This window comes from Tenrec ecaudatus, chromosome 7 (genome assembly GCF_050624435.1).
Source record: "Tenrec ecaudatus isolate mTenEca1 chromosome 7, mTenEca1.hap1, whole genome shotgun sequence".
Lineage (NCBI taxonomy): Eukaryota > Metazoa > Chordata > Mammalia > Afrosoricida > Tenrecidae > Tenrec > Tenrec ecaudatus.
The window spans coordinates 133,820,472-133,839,270 of NC_134536.1; the positions used below are offsets into that span (position 1 = coordinate 133,820,472).

Here is an 18,799-nt window from a genome sequence, read left to right on the forward strand (position 1 = left end):
TATACAATTGATGTATGTATATATATGGATTGTGATTGATAAGAGTTGTATGAGCCCCTAATAAAATGTAAAAAAAGAAAAGAAAATGATTAGGGCAAAGAATGTACAGATGTGCTTTATACAATTGATGTATGTATATGTATGGATTGTGATAAGAGTCGTATGAGCCCCTAATAAAATGTAAAAAAAAAAAAAAGGACTCTAGGTGGCACCAACGACTATTGCCCCGTATATTTTTGGAAGATAAGATGAATTGATCATGAAGCTGGTACAGGACCTGGGTACCTTTTATTCTGTGGTACATGCTGTCACCAGGAATTGGAACCAACTTGATTGCAACCAGCGGCAATGACATCTTTCTTTTAACTGTCCACATATCGAACAGTGATGAAAATTTTAAATGACATGGGGGTTCAGGTAAACAAAGAATTGGCGAGAAGGTTGAGACGTTGAAATGGACAATAAACTAAGGAAACATATCCACCAGTAACAGAGTCATAGGGAAACTACCGGCTTCAAAGACAAGGAACAAAAGCAAACCGAAAGACAAGACAGGTTGCCTGGGCAAGAAGGAGCGCACTAACAGCACACGTGACTGCTGAAGACAAAATTGTCAACCTGGCATTCCAAACCAAGCTAACCAAAGTCTATTCAATCAACCTTTCACTGTCAGGCAAAACAGAGCAAAATTAGCATGGACTTCAGTTACCTTTCCCAATGTAGAAAGGTTATATTGACCCTCAAGGAATAATAAAATGCGCTAATATTTCTTAAGGACCTACTGTGTGTGTGGCGGGCAAGGTAGTAATAATTTTCTTATCATTTAGTCTCACCTGGTTTGGTGGGCACTACTAGTTATTCCGTGTGTAAGAAGGGAGGGACCTCAGTCTCTGGGAGGATGAATGGTTCAGCAGTGGCACACTGCTGGTCAGTGGTGAAGCTGAGTGACTAATTCCATTCCGGCCACTTTTCTCATGCTGCCACCCTCTGCCCACGCTCTAGATCACTTCTCTCTTCTCCTTCCAAAACTCATTAAAGGGGGACCATGTTGACTGAAAGAGTTTCTAAAAACAAATCTTTACTATCTTGTGAACAATATAAATTATATTCCTAAGGTATAAATGAATGGAAATATTGACACACTATCAGAAATAAGATCCGGAGGTGATTTTTTTAAAGTAATAGCTCGGGGAACAAAGGCCTGTAAAGCTACTTCTAAATATCAGCCAATAAAAAGCCTAAACACAGGGAATCCAGAGCAGATGATCCCCTCAGGACCAGGGGTGTGAGTGGCGATACTGGGAGGGTAGAGGGTGAGTGGGTTGGAAAGGGGGAACCTATTTCAAGGATCCACATGTGACCTCCTTGGAGGACAGACAAAAGAAAAGTGGGTGAAGGGAGACGTGGGACAAAGCAAGATATGACAAAATAATAATTTATAAATTATCAAGGGCTCATGAGGGAGGGGGGAATGAGGAGGGAAGGGAAAAATGAGGACCTGATGCCAGGGGCTTGGGTGGAGAGCAAACATCTTGAGAATGATGAGGACAATGAATGTACAAATGTGCTTTACACCATGGATGTATGTACGGATTGTGATAAGAGTTGTATGAGCCCCTAATGAAATGATTTTTTAAAAAAAGAAGAAGAAAAGCCTAAGGGATCACATGGATGATGGGAATGCTGCAGGAGGAGCAACGCAAGTCACTGTGAGTAAGAGTTCACTCCATGGCAACTAGCAAGAGCAGCATCTCCAGGTCACATTGAATTCTACGGTGGCTCCTTTCTCGGCTCGTGCATTCTTTTCAGGGAGGCGCAGTTCGGTCCTATAGATAGAAGGAACGTCCACATAAACCATAAATGCGACTATGAAAATTCAATCAATGTGGAGGGAACACTTGTTTCGACCTACCTCATGAATATTCTTAACGGTGATAGAGACATCACTGCGACAGCGCACAAAGAACACACACAGTCCCTTTAGCCCCTCCGGCGATGCATTGTCTACATACAGTCTCATCATCTTTGCTCCTTTGGTGACTCCTGCAATGGTCCGGCCACATTCTGAAGGGAAAAACCAGAGTCGGCCTCAACAGAACACACGACATAACCGGGGTCCTGAGACCGCTACTCCATGTTTACTTCCTTGTAACCACTTTTAATATGGTATTGCAATACATCTTGCTATGGAAAGATGCCAGTAGTTACCCTTCTTAAGCACAGGGCTGTGGCTTATGGTCAGCATGTATTCTAGAAAAGCACGGCTCCCCAACCCCACCCCCTTCCTTTAGGGCTCTTGAAGGCGGCAGCCCCAGAGCAGTCTCCTGCTTTTCCTTATAGGACGCACAAACAAGCCTTTGCTCTTAGGACCAGGTGGGCCCACCTGGCGTCTTCAATGGGATGGGAGATGGGCCAACTTCTTCTCTGAGCTATCTTGACCCAAAACTTGTCCCATTGCAGCCTGTCAGCCTATTGCAATTCCCTCGCCCTAAGCACATGTCACCAGTTCCAGGAACTGCTGGGGGGTGGGGGAGTGCATTACACAGCACTTGGGCAAGCCCAGGTCTCTCTCTGCTCCTTCTCCAGCACCCCAAAAGGGTTGCACGTGATCCCTCTCCCTGCATCAGTGGTAGAACAAGAGGCCCATGGTTGAAGGGACTTTGCTCGGTCTCTTCACCGTGTCAGTCAGTCGATGGTTGTTTCAGCAAATGCCTGTGTGAATCCTGACTTTTAGAGACCCCAACACCTGGAAACTACAGAGCGGGCTACGACCCTCCAAGGGGGCGCCTTTGGGTGAAATATGCAACATGCATATATGCGCCACAATGGCTAGGGAGGGACATTCATCAAAGAGTAGACAGCGTCTTCTCTGCGTGGAACTGTGGTTGCTTTACCTTTTCTTTTTTTATGTTCTTTTAATTGAAAATGGTTTCTTATTTTTGTACAACTTTCAGCTGTTGTGTTAATTTTTCCAACCAGTTATGCAAATAAGAGCGCGCCCACTTCTGCTGGGGAAGCAACACGTGGGTCCCGAAGAACAATTCGCTCCAAGTAAAGGTAATAATGAAGACCTGTGCTTTCGGAGGCACGCTGGGCAGGAGACAGCAGTTTGGAGAAGAGTGGTCGGTGTGGGTGGGTATACTCTGGGGAGGCTCTGTCGGGAAGAGAGGACATGACATGGGATGACCTAGGAGTGGGAGAATGTGGCTGGGCAGAAACGCGTTCTGAGAGTCAGGCGAGGAAAGTCAGTCACGCGAAACACAGAAAGCCCCCTGGTAAGTCCTGACAACAAGGACGAGATTGGCTTAAAGAGTGGCTACTTCAAGATGGGGAGACCCCAGAAGAATTGACTTTAGAGGACAGCACTGAAGCTGCAGTTGGGGGAGAGAGGGACATGTCTGTTCAGAGCACACAGGAGCAAATGAATGGGGAGGAAGAGAGAGTGGAGCATATCCTGGTCCACCAGGCCTGGAGGATGATACCCCCACTCCGAACAGCCAAGGCACAGAGTGGACCATATGTCTGATTCCACTGTGAGACACAATGTCCCTTGCTGACCCACGGCCCTACGAGGGACAACACTGAAGACTCAGTGTTAGGATTGGCCCAGACTGATCCCATGACACAAAGGCAAAACACTAAAGGCTTGAGGCAGAACAACAGGGGGAGCAAAGCAGTGTGGCACCCCATCGGACTTGACTGGAGGATACGCCTAGAGGTCAAAAATCAGACCTTGGTCTATTTACAGGTTTTTCTTTCTTTTTTAAATTAAATTTTTTTTCTTTCTCATTTTTTATTTAAATTAATTCATTCTTTTCTGGGTCATTGGTTTTCTTTTTTGTTGTCATCGTGTGGTCTCTTTGTCATTTTGTCTTGCTATGCCTTGTTTTGGGGTGCATATTATTATCTCCACAGCTGTATCTACATAAGATAGGCTGGATGAAGAGTGTGAAGGAGAAAACAAAGGGACCGATGGTTCCAGGAGGACATGGGAGAGAGGGAGGCAGGGGTAGGGACCGATGGTTCCAGGAGGACATGGGAGAGAGGGAGGCAGGGGTAAGGAGGTGGTGTTGACCAACCTAGAGACAGGGGAGCAACAAGTGATCCAAAATTAGTGGCAAGGAGGATGTGAAAGGCCTGGTAGGGATTCAGCAAGGGCAATGTTACCGAGAGAAATTACTGAAACCTGAATGAAGGCTGAGCATGATAGTGGGACAAGAGGAAAGTAAAAGGAAAAAGAGGAAAGAACTAGTAGACAAAGGATATTTAGAGAGGTCTAAATACAGGCATGTACATATGTAAATATATTTATAAAGGATGGTGGGGAAAATAGATCTACATGCATATATTTATAGGTTTGATATTAAGGCAGCAGATGGACATTGGACCTCCACTCAAGTACTTACTCAATTCAAGAACATGTTATTCTATTAAATTGGCATTCCATGATGCACACCTTCCCAAAACGATCGTTGAAGACAAGGGTGTGCATAAGCAAATGTGGTGAAGAAAGCTGATGGTTCTGGCTATCAAAAGATATAGCACCTGGGGTCTTAAAAACTTGAAGATAAACAAGCAGCCATCTAGCTCAGAAGCATCAAAGCCCACATGGAAGAAAGCACACCAGCCTGTGTGATCACAAGGCTTAGAAGGGGCCAGGTATCAGACATCAAAGAACAAAAAAAATCATATCAATGGGTACCCACCTTCCTGATATGATCACTGAAGACAAATGTGTGCATAAGCAAATGTGGTGAAGAAAACTGATGGTACCCAGCTATAAAAGATATAGCATCTGGGATCTTAAAGGCTTGAAGATAAACAAATGGCCATCTAGCTCAGAAGTAACAAAGCCCACATGGAAGAAGCACACCAGCCTGCGTGACCACAAAGTGTCAATGGGATCAGGTATCAGGCATCAAAGAACAAAAAACCACATCATTGTAAATGAGGGTGAGTGCAGAGTGGAAACCCAAAGCCCATCCGTAGGCAACTTGACACCCACTTACTGAAGAGATGCAGGGAGGAGACAAGCCAGTCAGGGTGCAGGGTAGCAAGGATGAAACATACAACTTTCCTCTAGTTCTTAAATGCTTCCTTCTCCCACTATCATGATCCCAATTCTATCTCACAAATCTGGCTAGACCAGAGGATGTACATTGGTACAGATAGGAACTGGAAACAAAGGGAATCCAGGTCAGATGATCCCTTCAGGACAAGTAGTGAAAGTGGTGATACCTGGAGGGTGGAGGGAATGTGGGGTAAGAAGGGGGAACAAATTACAAGAATTTATGTATAGCCTCCTCCCTGGGAGTTGGACAGCAGAGAAGAAGGCATGGGGAGACGTCAGACAGTGTAAGATATGACAAAATAATAATTTATGAATTATGAAGGGTTCATGAGGAAGGGGGATGTGGGGAGGGACAGGGGAAAATGAGGAGCTGATATTATGGGCTCAAGTAGAAAGCGGATGTTTTGAGAATGATGATGGTAACAAATGTAAAAATGTGCTTGACACAATGGATGTATGTATAGATTGTGATAAGAATTGTATGAGCCCCCAATAAAATGATTTTTTAAAGATGGGAAGAATAGGAGATCCGATTAGACGATTTATACAGGGTTTAAATTATGAGGAGGCCTCGGTAGATAAATGAAAGTTGTGGACCCAACCAATAAATGGTAGAGCAATAAGAGACTGACTTGGTAGGAGTGAGTGGTATGAATCTGCTTCAAGGAGACTGGTGGTTGATGTGCAATATGAGGGTAAACATGAGCTATGGGCGTAGCCTTTGGCAGTGGAGGAGGAAAGGTGGGGGGTGGAATTATCTCAAAAGAAGAAAAAGAAAATCGTCCCCGGCATGGAGTTGATTCTGACTCATAGTGACCTATAGCACAGGGAAGAACTGCCCCTGTGGGTTTGGAAACTGTAACTGCATGCTGCGTATTTTGGACAGATTGTCAGGAGGACCAGTCCCTGGGAAGAACATTGTGCTTGGAAAGAGGAGGAGGAGGGGCAGCGGAAGGGAAGGCCCTCGTGAGATGGACTGACGCAGCGGCTGTAGCAACAGGCTCAGGCAACGATGGGGCCACCATGCAGTGTTTCCTCCTGTTGTGCTCATGGTCACTAGGGGTCGGCACCCACTCAATGACACCCAATAACAACTCTTGATGGAAATAGAAAGCTTCATCTTCCTCCTGGGCACGGCTGGTGGCTTCAAACTGCTGACTTGATGCTTGCAGTCTGACACATAACCACTCTTTCTCCCGAGCTCCTTAGAAGGGACGTAAAATCTCCCAGTGCCATTGCGTCAATCCAGCTGAGAGCAACTCTATGGGACAGAGTAGACCCATTCATTCCTGTGGGCTTCCGAGGCTGTAAACCTTACAGGGGCAGAACGCCTCATCTTTCTCCCTGACGCAACACAGCGTTTTCAACTGCTCGCAGTTGGCAGCCCAAATCATAGCCGCCGTGTGACCAGGGCTCCTGGGACACAGAGTGATGGTAAAAGCCAAAGAAAACAAGTCGTCTGAGACCAAAAGGATGCCTGCTGTCACCTAATTATTAAGGCCCGGGTTTGGCAAACCTGGTTCACCATTCTAGAAACAAAGCGAGTCCCCGGGTAAGGCGAAGAGTTAACACATTTGCCTGCTCACTGAAAGGAGCGGTTGGAGGCTCACGTCTACCTAGAGATGCCTTAGAAAAACGGCCTGGTGATCGACTTCCGAGAAAGAAACCATTGAACACCCTGCTGAACGCTGACACACATGGAATCACCAAGGGTTCTCTCAACCACAGCTGGTAGGTTGTTGGTGGTTTTTGCTAGTATTTTTTTTCTTTTTCATTGGGGGTTCTTACAGCTCTTATAACAACCCATACATCAATTTTGCCAAGCATATTTGTACATATGTTGCTGTCATCGTTTTCTGAACATTTACTTGCTATTTGTGCCCTTGGTATCAGCTTCTCTCTCTCTTTTGTTTTTGGCTCATTGTTTTGGTGGGGTTAGGAGGGCTAGATTTTTCAATTGTCAGCTGCAGCAGGTGCGAGACGCTGCCCCAGACCCACAGAGCAGCTTTTAGGCTCTGGAATGGTCTCGAGACAATTTCTAGTCATTTGAAAATGTGTTGTTTTTCCAATTTGTCCACTGTTTCATGGAAAATACTATTAAGCTCCAAGGAGAATGTGTATCCCCAACAGAAACCAATGATTTATATATGAATGCTCTCCCCTTAAATTATTATAACCATGTTTGAAATACATATTTGGATTAAGTTGATGCTGTTTCTTAAGGCATTATATTTTTCACATGTGAGTTTCTAGTAAAATCTTCTTTATAAATATAGGCTTATCTATGTATAATATTTTATTAACTAACTGCTTACATACAACTCTCGTAAAATAGACTTACCTACACCAGGTACATCGCCTTCCTGGTACAAAAATTTCAATGTCTTACAACCATCTTTCACAAAAAAATTGCCAAATGCTTCTAGCTGCAAAATAAGAGAGACAACGATTATCCATAAAATGACTCCACCCACTGCCATCAATTCCATCCTGACTCACAGCCACTCAGGGACAGGTTGCTTGGGGCGAGTGGGTTTGAACCACCGACCTGATGCTTAGCTGTTCAACGCAGAACCATAGTGCCACCAGGGCTCCTTAATAAAATGACTAGGGGGCTAGAATAACATGGCTGTGCTAGCTATTTTACATACTTTACTCCACACCATCTGACAGATGAAGAAAATGGGGCTCAAAGAGTTTACTCAAGGTGCACAGAGAACATGTGTCAGAGGTGGGATTAGAACCTGGAAGTTAACACCAAAAGTACCGTGAAATATGGGGCAAATTCTAACTCTACATCAATAATCTACATATTGGACAGCCACTTAACCTGGCTTAGCTCATAGAATTTTATAGGAGTAGATGGGTAAGTCCAACTAGAGCTAAGTATAAGGAATTAATATTAAAAGAAACTACTCTTATAAAGCTGACATGAGAAGCAGATAATTTTCCTTAATATTATCTGAGTGTTAGTACTAGTACTGCCTTGATTTTGACCTTATATAGTTATGTTTTTGGTCGTCCTAATTTGACCCCTATTATAATCAAACTTGTTGTTGTTGTTGTTACTAGGTGCCATCGAGTGGGTTCTAGTAGCGACCCTCTGTACAACAGAACAAAATACCACCTGGCATGCACCAGGCTCACAATAGTTTGAGCCCATGGTTGGAGCCACTTTGTCCACCCATTGTATCATGGGCCTTCCTCCTTCCCTCTGCCCCTCCACTTTCTATGATATCCTTCTGCAGCGATTGGTCTCTCCTAACAATGTGTCCAAAGTATGCAAGACAGTTTAAAGAAGTCTTTTGGAAGCAGATTTGCCCAAAGCGAGATTTGATTTCTGAACTGCTGCTTCCATGTGGATCCATGTATAATGAAATGTATAATGAAATCTTTGACAACTTCCATTTTTTTTCTCCGTTTATCACGATGTTACCTATCGGTCCAGTGGTGTGGGTTTGGGTTTTCTTTCCACTGAGTAAATAGGTCATCCATATGCAAGGCTGTTGTCTTTGCTCTTCCTCAGCAAGTGCTTCAAGTCCTCCTCACTTCCAGCAAGTGACATTGTGCCATCTACAGCTGCCAACGAGCCTTTGTCCAATGCCTATCCTTCTTCTTCATAGAGTCGGTCTTCTCCGACTACTTGCTCAGCAGATTGGGGAGAGGATACAACCCTAAAACACAGCTTTGCCCATTTTAAACCACGTAGCATCCCTTTTCTCTGAATAGACTATAGATTGGATCTGCAGAAGATTAATCAAGTGTTCTAGAGTTTCCATTATTCATAATGTCGTGCACCATTTGTTGTGAGCCACCAAGTTGGATGTCCTGGCATAGTCAAGAAAGAACAGGTGAACATCTTTCTGGTATTCTCTACTTTGAGCCAAGATCCATCTGACATCAGCAATGATATCTCTTGCTTCACGTCCTTTTCTGAACTTTTTGAGTTTTTGACAGCTCCTTGTCCATGTGCTGCTGAAACCATTTTTAAATTATTGGTAGCAAAATTTTACTTTGGTGTGATATTGCTATTGTTAGATGATTTCCACACTATTTTGCAATGGACACAGATATAGATCTCTTCTAGACAGTTAACTAAGTAGCTGTTTTCCAAATTTCTTGGCATAGATAGTGAGCACTTCCAGGGCTGCACCTGTTTATTGAAACACCCCAACTGGTATTCCATCAGATCCTGGAACTGTTTTTTAAATCATTTTATTAGGGGCTCATACAACTCTTATCACAACCCATCCATACATCAATTGTGTAAAGCACATTTGTACATCCATTGCACTTATCATTCTCAAAACATTTGCTCTCCACTTACGCCCCTGGCATCAGCAACTCATTTCCCCCTCCCTCCTCACTGTCCCCTCCCTCATGAACCCTTGATACTTTATAAATTATTATTTTGTAATATCTTGCTCTGTCCAATGTCTCCCTTCATCCACTTTTCTGTTGTCCATCCCCCAGGGAGGAGGTCACATGTAGATCCTTGTACTTGGTTCCCCCTTTCCAACCGACCCTCCCTCTACCCTCCCGGTATCACCACTGAGGGTGCGAGCCAGTCAGGGTGCGATGTAGCAATGATGAAAAATACAACTTTCCTCTAGTTCCTAAATGCTCCCCCCCCCCCCCGCCCACTATCATGATCCCAATCCTACCTTGCAAGTCTGGCTAGACCAGAGGATGTACACTGGTACAGATAGGACCTGGAAACACAGGGAATCCAGGGTGGATGATCCCTTCAGGACCAGTGGTGAGAGTGGAAGTGCTTTTTGCCAATGACTTCGGTGCTGCTTGAATTTGTCCCTTCAATACTATCAGTCCTGGCTCACATGCTGCCTCCCTGATGTCCAACATCAATCAGTTCTTTTGGTGCAGTGACTTCCATTCGTCATCTTTTGAGGTTTTGAGGCTTTCTCAGTCATGTCACATTCTGCCCTTAGGATCCCTCAGTATTGCAACTCTTGAATTTTTTTCTTCAGTTCTTTCAGCCTGAGACATGCTGTAATGTGTTCTTCCCTTTCGGTTTTTCTAACTTCTGGTCTTTAAACTCCATCGGTAATACCTTACCTTTGTCTTCTCTAGCCACCCTTGAAGTATTTTGTTCAACTCCTTTACTTCACTATTTCTTCCGCTCACCTTAGGACTTCTTTGTTTCAGCACCAACAAAACTAACAAGTCACATCAACCAAAGCTCTCATATGGCAAATGCAAGGTATTCCTTTGATAAGAAGTCCCACTGATGAAATATAGAACTCTCTCTCTCTTGGGTGGGGGATGTCTCTTCACTTACTGATCACAGGGGCGGGTGAGTGGAAGTATGGAAGTATCCTTGGACTAGCAAAGTTCCTTTCCTTAGCACAATAGGTTTAGCACGTATCAGAATTGCCTGGAGGACTTTTACAAACTTGGTGTGCTGGACTTGAGAATTTGTGGTCCTAACCAGCCCCAGCAGTGATGCTGATGCCTCTGGATTTGGGGTTGGATGTGAGAACCTTCACCTTGGCAGATGCAGAGGAGCCATGGAGATGCGTGTGACTCTAGCTTTGATTTCTCTGCCTTCACCACGCACCTAAACTCAAATCCCTCCCATCGTCATCATCTAAAAGATACAGAGGCTGGCAGTACAATTGCTCTTGCCCAATTGCATGAATATCTTCTTGATATAGCTGACCTTGTTGATTCTTCAGGTTTGGCATGACGATGATCCCCAAAGGCATTAAGATATCAAATATAATGGTTTTAGCTGACCTAAGAGCTCTGCCCACTGCATGTCTTTCGGTTTGTCAAGCTGTCATGGCTTGAATGCTGCTCTGACAGTGGCAGCTAGGCCACCAGTCTTTCAAATACGAACAAGGATGGCCCATGGTGCCCCAGTTTTAGCAAGGCTTCCAAACTGAGCAGATCAGGAGGAAAAGCCAGGTGATCCTCTTCTGAAAATTAGCCAATGAAAGCCTTTGGATCACAGCCGAAGTATTGTCCAAGAGAGTGCTGGAAGCTGAGCTCTCTAGGTTACAAGGTAGGCACTCAACATACATCGGGGCTGCTGACAGACACAACGGATCTGAGCACCCCTGTGATCTTGTTGACAGCTCGAGACCCAGCAAGGCGCAGTCCCGTTGGCTTGAGATCCTGTGAAGCCAACACAACAGCAGCAATCATGTGGAGACCCCAAAATGAACCTTGTCCTGAGCCCCAAGCCGTATTTTTCCATTAAAAATTCACTTATCTTGCATGCCATTTTACAAAGTGTTCATCTGCGCTTCACTACAGCCCTGGAGGTGGCCAAGGAGAGAACTAGAGCTTTGGAAAAGCAGTTTAAGGATCCAAAGACACAGCTGAAAGGGCAAAGCCCAGGATGGGACCCAACCCGTACGGCCTCTAGATCTGGGCTCTTTCCGCAACACCACTGCTCCTGCCTTGACTTTGGTCGACACGTTAGATAACCCAGGAGAGGAGCGCCTGTGGCTTTGCTGAGCAGAACTAAACAAAGGGGGCAGTAAAACCAGAAGGGGCAAAAAGTGTGAATGCAAATCCAATAGAAACATCTCTATCAATCAGGATGCTAGCAGGGAACAGTTGGGGTGGTAGCAGAAACATGATCATAACAGGGGTGACTGGGGTGAAGGGAAGCAGTGGCACTAGTAATGATAGATCTAGCATTAACAGAAAGCTAGTATCAGCCCAAAGCCTGGCTACCTAACCCAACCCACTGCCATCGAGTTCATGCCTACTCACAGACTCGTAGACAGCAGTTCTCAACCTGTGGGTCGTGACCCCTTTGAGGGTCAAACGACTCTTTCACAGGGGTCACCCGATTCATAACAGTATCAAAATGACAGTGATGACATAGCAATGATAATATTTTTACGGTTGGGGGGTCACCCCAACACGAGGAACTGTATGAAAGTCACAGCATTAGGAAGGTTGAGAACCACTGCCTGAAGACAACAGAACTGTACATCTCTACACGTGCAGATTGCCTCGACGTTCTCCTCTGGAACAGCGTGTGAGCTGAAGCTGACCCTGCAGTGATCCGGCCAACTTCGAACCCACTAGACCCCTTCAGGTTGTCTGTAGGGAAAGACGCCGAGGTCACTGGAGCTAGGTTGAGAACTGGAGCTGCAGGAAAAGGACTGCTTGGGAGTCGGAATATCAGGCTCCTTCTCCCTTCTGCCCTCTCGTGTTAGCACCTCCGAACGGCCTTTCCATCCGCTCACAGTGGAAGGAATCCTAGGGGCATCATGGGTTATGCATTAAGGTGCAAACCACAAGGTTGGAAACCACCCATTGGCAACTGGTGGAAGCCAGAGTGAGAGGGAGCCTAGAGGGTGGCATTCCTGGGGGCCAGCCTGCTAGGGCACAGGGCAGGGAGGAGCAAAGGGCCAGCGCCTTTTGCGGGGCCTTGAGTAAGCAGCTCTCCCCCTGGTCTGCACTTCAGTTTTCTGATTGAAAGAAGGTTCGTTCCAAACATCTGTTTCCTGAGCCACCACACCAAATCATGCCACCTCAGTGTCACGTTCCATCTTAGCCCCCTGGCCACCAACTTGGATGTCAATTTGCCATATGTCCTTGCAGTGTCTGCAGTCCTGCGGTCCCTCTTGCCTCTCCCAACTTCTGCCATTGGTTTCTCTCCACTGTGGCTTGGCACATTCTCTCAAACAACTCCTAAGAAAGCATCTTGCCTGGCTTGATTTTTCCCTGAGACCCAACTTTCCCAATCCTGTCAGTCAAGGCAGCATCTGCCCCAATCTGATTTAAACCTAACCACATGGACCCAAACTCTGTGAGATACCCTAGGAAAGGCGAATGGGAGGGTTTGTACCACACAGCACTCCCACAATCCAGTGAGACAGACTTCCTCTGAGCAGAGAGCGCCAGCTTTGAATGAGCCACAAGGTTAGCAGTTCAAAACTACGTGCCACTCCACAGAAGAAAGATGCAGCTTTCTATCCCCATAAAGAGTTACAGTCTCAGAAACCCACCGGAGCAGTTCTACCCTGTCCTATGGAGTCACGAAAAGTCAGAATTGACTCGTTGGCAGTGAGTTTCAGCTCACGGTCATCCCTTCAGAGATGTGTAGAGGGTGGCTTCTTACTGGCTGCTTCCACTTGGAAAATCGGCGGACTCACAGGCAGGGTGTCCCGGAGAGCCAAAACAGTCCGTAGGGGCAGGCGGTCAGGAGAGAGTGAAAACAAGCAAAAGCAATGCGATCAATCAGTCAAACACAAACCACTGAAGAATAGGGAAGAGAATCTTCTTATTATGCAAGTGCTCTTGTTCACAGTCGGGACCAGCTACAGAAATGGTGAGGTCTGGTGCAAAATAACGATGTAGGGCTGCTTGTTGAAAAAGATTTGGAATGTCAAGATAGCCTCAGCAGAGTCCTAAGTCAAGCATGCGGGGTCCTTAGAGGAGCAAAGACTTGTGGGACTACATACCTGCTTGTGGGGCTACATGCTGGTGAAGCCAGTCCTAACACCGCTGGACATTCCAGCCAGGAACTCTGAGGGCCAAGGAAACCACACCTACACCCCCCAGCTGTTAGCTGTAGAAACACTTTGTGTCATGGGCCCACTGCCACATCAACGCCATCCCTTCCTCCCAAGGAAGAGAGTTTATCGTGGGGAGCTATCCATCTCTTGGCATCAATCACCTCTCCATCTCACTGTGACAGTGACATACCAAGGCAGCAGGAAAACGAGCAGATCTGCCAGACCTGACAGAACTAAGACTGGATGAGTCCTGGAAGAACTGAGGTCGACAATTTCTCAGAATTTAGCAACGCATTGAATTAGGCAAGAGACGTGGCTCTTTCAGGCATCATTCCATAGCTGCTAAGTAAGCTAACGAGTTTCGCCCAAACCCACACTGACTTCTGTGAAACCAATTCTGAAATCGGATATCTAAAACAGGTAGAGACAAAGGCTTGACGTGGCTGGCTCACAAACTTCTATGGGCGTGTTCACAATAAAATGATTAAAAGGCGGGGACGCTAATCCCTCGGGTAAGGACAGGACAGTGGCTACAAGAGTGGGTGGGGGGCACCTACAGTACAGCAAATGATTTAATAGGGTTCTTGTAGCTATAGCCCTTGTTTTTCCCACAAAAGGACTTTCATTTTCCTGCTGGATCTGGGCAAAAGAAGGCGGGGGGTGGGGGAGGACGCTGATAGGATTATGTGAGTATCAACAGGGCTGGCAGTGATTATCATCCTGCTGGGTATAAAATCTGCCATAACAGAAGCAGGAAGGAAGGGCTGCCTACCAGCAAGAGAGAAGAACCAGGAGTGGCGTGCATACTTTGGACTACATGATTCCTGCACATTGATCCAGGGGCCAGCGGAGCAGCAGCAACAGAACCAGGAGCCAAAGCATGAGACAGAGCGATGAATTTCCCAGACCACAGAGCAAGTAATGCTGAGTGCTTTGGGCAGGAGGCTGGCTTATGAAGTGGGATGCTCTGGGTAATTAGTTGGAGGAGTCAGGTTTACTGACCCACAGAACTGGAGCTGAGCTGACCCACAGGGGAATTGCATGCCCTTTGGGCATTTATTGGCAACCCTAAAAGAGCTTTGTAACCTTGCCTGAGCATAGCAGATGCCCGGACGAGGCTGAGGGCCTGCCTGAGAGCATGGCAGAGCAGAAGCTATCCTGACTGAACAACTGTATTCAGTGAGCCTTTCTCACCTGACTAACCAGTTGAGTTCCCTAGTAAACCTCATCATCGTGAGCATCTCCTGTGAGTTCTGTGTGGTCCGTTGCAAGGAAGTCTTGGACCTCCCCACCCCCCACCTCCCCACCTCCCCACCCCACATACACACAGAAGAATGCTTTGAGAGGGACAGAAAGGTGTCAAAATCTGGTAAAAAGGGAGGGAGGATGGATGCATGTCTGACTTCCGCCTTAGAGCGATCAGCCTTGATCAGCCTTGGCAGCAGAGAAGAGTCAGACTCCATGAAGTTGACCTCCACCATATCCTCGCTCTCCAGTGTATTTGGTGGAAGAAAGGACTCACCAGTAAGCCTGACTCTTCACTGGTCTTTCTGGGGCTCCAGCCCAGTCCACTCCTGGAGATGAGAAAAAGCCTGAACAGCTATCCCATTGCCCACTGCCATTGAGTCAATTGCATCTCATAGCAGCCCTATAAAACATGTACAGAACTCCAGACTAGAATTTCCCAGGCCATAAATCTTTATGGGAGAAGAAAGCTTAGCCTTTTCCCCTCTAAGTGACTGATAGATTCAAACTGCTGACCTTACAGATAGCAGTGCAACATGTAACCCACTAGGCTACAAGGGCTTAGGCCACAAGGGCTCCTCAAGGAGCTCATAGTAGTGTTACTGAACGATCAGAAGCAGTTACCAGGAGAGAAACCATGGCCCTGCTTCTGAGAGTTGCAATCATGTACTGCTGCCATCAGAATGACTTGAAATATTGAAAAAGGCACCCTGGTGGCGCCGTGGGACTACTAAACAAAACAATCAACTGTTAAAACCCACCAGCCACACTGAGGAATAAAGATGAGGCAGTCTGCTTCCATAAAAATTACAGCATTGGAAAAATAATTAATTAATTAATTTTTAAAAATTACAGCATTGGTTACGAGTTGGGCTGCAATCTACAAGGTCAGCAGTTTGAAACCATCAGCTTCTCAGCAGGGCAAAGATGGGGCTTTCTACTCTTATTAACAGTTACAGTCTCAGAAACTCACAAGGGAAGGCTACCTTGTCCTATGGAGTCGCTATGGGTCAGCGTCAACTTGATAGCAGTGAACCATTAGAAACCCTATGGAGCAGCACTATCCTGTCCTTGAGGGTCACCATGAGTCAACAGACATGTACATATGTAACTACATTTATATATAACAATAGGGAACTAGATCTATATACATATATGTATTTGTTAAATATTAAGGCAGCAAATGGACATTGGGCCTCCACTCAAGTATTCCCTCAACACAAGAACACTTTGTTCTAATAACCCAGCATTCTGTGATGCTCACCTCCTCCTTGACACAATCACTGAAGACAAAGCGGGTGCATAAGCAAAGGTGATGAAGAAAACTGATGGTGCCTGGCTACTGGAAGATAAAGCGTCTGGGATCTTAAAGGCTTGAAGATAAACAAGCAGCCATCTAGCCAAGAAGCAACAAAGTCCACACGGAAGAAGCACACCAGCCTGTGTGATCATGAGGTGTCAATGGGATCAGGGACCGGGCATCAAAGACCCAGAACAAAAAACTATATTGATGTGAATGAGAGAGAGTGCAGAGTGGAGACCCAAAGCCCATCTGTAGACAATTGGACATCTCCTTACAGAAGGGTCACAGGAAGAGACAAGCCAGTCAGGTTCAGTATAGCTCCAATGAAACATACAACTTTCCTCTAGTTCTTTAATGCTTCCTCTCCCCACCCCCACCTCCACTATCATGACCTTACAAATCCGGCTAGAACAGAGTATATACACTGGTACAGCTAAGAGCTGGAAACAGGGAATCCAGGACAGATAAACCCCTCAGGACCAAACATGAGAGTAGCATACTAGGAAAGTAAAGGGAAGGTGATGGCAGTAAGGGGGAACCAATCACAATGATCGACATATAACCACCTCCCAGGGGGACGTACAACAGAGAAGTGGGTGAAAGGAGACAGTGGTCAAGGTGTAAGACATGAAAAAAAAAATCTGTAAATTGTCAAGGGTTCATGAGGGAGGGGGGAAACGAGCTGATACCAAGGGCTCAAGCCGAAAGACAATGATTTGAAAATGATGATGGCAACATATGTGCAAACGTGTTTGACACAATGGATGGATGTATGGATTGTGATAAGAACTGTATCAGCCCCCAATAAAATGATTTAAAAAGCAAAATCAACTCAACACCAGTAGTAAAAAAAATCCACAGCCATCAAGTCAATTGTGACTCCTAATGATCCTCTAGGAAAGGGTAGACTTGAACCTCTGGTGCTGTATCATTTTACAGGAGTAGAAAATCCTGTCCTTCTTCCACAGAGAGGCTGGTTTCAAACTGCTAATCTTGAGGCTAGAAGCCCAACACGTAACCACTACACCACCAAGACTCCATTCAACAGTGATCGTAGGGGGCACAATTCGTGTAAAACTGAGACACTGTGGGGAGTGAAAAGAGGTACTGTGATGGTGGGAAAATTGGCGTACCCCAAGACTGAGCCTGACCCAGGGAGGCATAAGAGTACCCCACTTGTAAGTACCTCATTTTCTGCTATAATCACATAGCAGTCACTGGTCCATAGCTTTTATTTATGCAGTTTGGTTTTTGTATGCTGATCGTTTAACATGTACTTTTAAAACATTACTCTACCCGAGCTTGACTAGCCAGCGATTGTTTTCCTTGCTTAGCACCACAACGAGATTAGCATTTACAGTTGTATAAAATAAGGCTTCTTTCTTCCATCATCAGTAAAATCCCAACCTTCTCTTCCTATGTCTTGTGGCTTGTCAAGATGACTCTCAAATCGATCCCTTCTCCAAAAGCAATTAAAAAATAATGAGATGGGGAAAACTGAACGTAGATGAGGGTGATGGATGAACCACAGGGTATGCATAACTAATGTCACTAAACTGTACATGTAAAGACTGCTGAAAGGGCTGTTTCCTTGCATGTATATTCACTACAATAACGAAAATAGAATGATGAGACAAACTCACAGACGGACAATCCAGAATTAATTCTTCCACCGTTACGACGTCCAGGCTGAGACACTGTGCTAGGATTTCAAACATGTATTTATATGACGCTTCGATCTTCAATTTTCGGTTCTCCCTGGCATCTCTAAATCTTGCCTAGAGAATGAAAGAAAACCAGGTGGTGTTTTTTTTTAAATGTGAGTACAGAGAACCATCACCACAATTAAATAATAATAATAGAAAAAGGAAGGAGCTGATGCCAGGGGCTTGGGTGGAGAGTCGGTGTTTTGAGAACGATGAGGGCAATGAATGTACAAATGTGCTTTACATAATTGATGTATGTGTGGATTGCGATGAGTTGTATGAGGCCCTAATATAACAATTTTTAAGTAATAATAATTATCATCATCACTTGATCCAAAAACAATATATAACATATTAAGAGCCGGAAAGGATAGCAGGGTGGGGGAGGGAGGGAGGGTATCAAAGGACTCAAGAAGAAAGATACTGCTATGAAATTGTTGATGACAGCTTTTGTTCATGCCCGGTTGATATAATGGATGCATGAATTACTATCATATATGCAAGAGTCCCAAATAAAATGTTTTGTTAATAAAGAAAAGAACAAAAAGTGATATTTTAAAATTGTTCTATGAGCAGAACCTGTTTCTCTTTTAACGTTTCTTGGAAATTTGGAATGCCACTGATGCTGCGGCGATATCTCGATGACCTCCTGGAAGAAGACTGAGAGACCACCTCAGAAATCACCGCCTGAACCGGCCCCGATCGCGGTAAGTTCCGAGGGCGAGCTCGAGTCAGATCGCGAGGATCATCCTCTGGAAGAATGATCCTTTCCTCATCAGCAACACCGGCCCCCTCTCCTGAAGAGGGCTGGGCAACGTCACTCTCAAGGAGCGGGACAGTAGGCTCCTCACTTCCATGGTCAGCCTCTTTTTCAGGGGGTGGGGCCTCTTCCGTAGTGGGCGGGGCCTCTCCTGCAAGGGGGGTAGCCTCTTCTGCAGGGGGCGGAACCTCTTCTGCAGGGGGCGGGACCTCT

The 18,799-nt window shown here is 45.6% G+C and overlaps 1 protein-coding gene across 1 annotated transcript in view; it reads right to left on the bottom strand.

The window, feature by feature from the left end:
* Positions 1-18,594, bottom strand: part of DNAH8 (dynein axonemal heavy chain 8) — a 358,510-nt gene extending 339,916 nt beyond the window's left edge. Inside the window, exons 1-4 of the mRNA XM_075554113.1 lie at positions 18,406-18,594; positions 17,764-17,898; positions 7,413-7,497; positions 1,913-2,064 (exon numbers count right to left, since the gene is read on the bottom strand). Of these exons, the coding sequence (XP_075410228.1) occupies positions 1,913-2,064; positions 7,413-7,497; positions 17,764-17,838 (312 nt within the window). The 5' untranslated portion in view covers positions 17,839-17,898; positions 18,406-18,594. The remainder of the gene's footprint in view (positions 1-1,912; positions 2,065-7,412; positions 7,498-17,763; positions 17,899-18,405) is intronic.
* Positions 18,595-18,799: the final 205 nt, after the last annotated feature.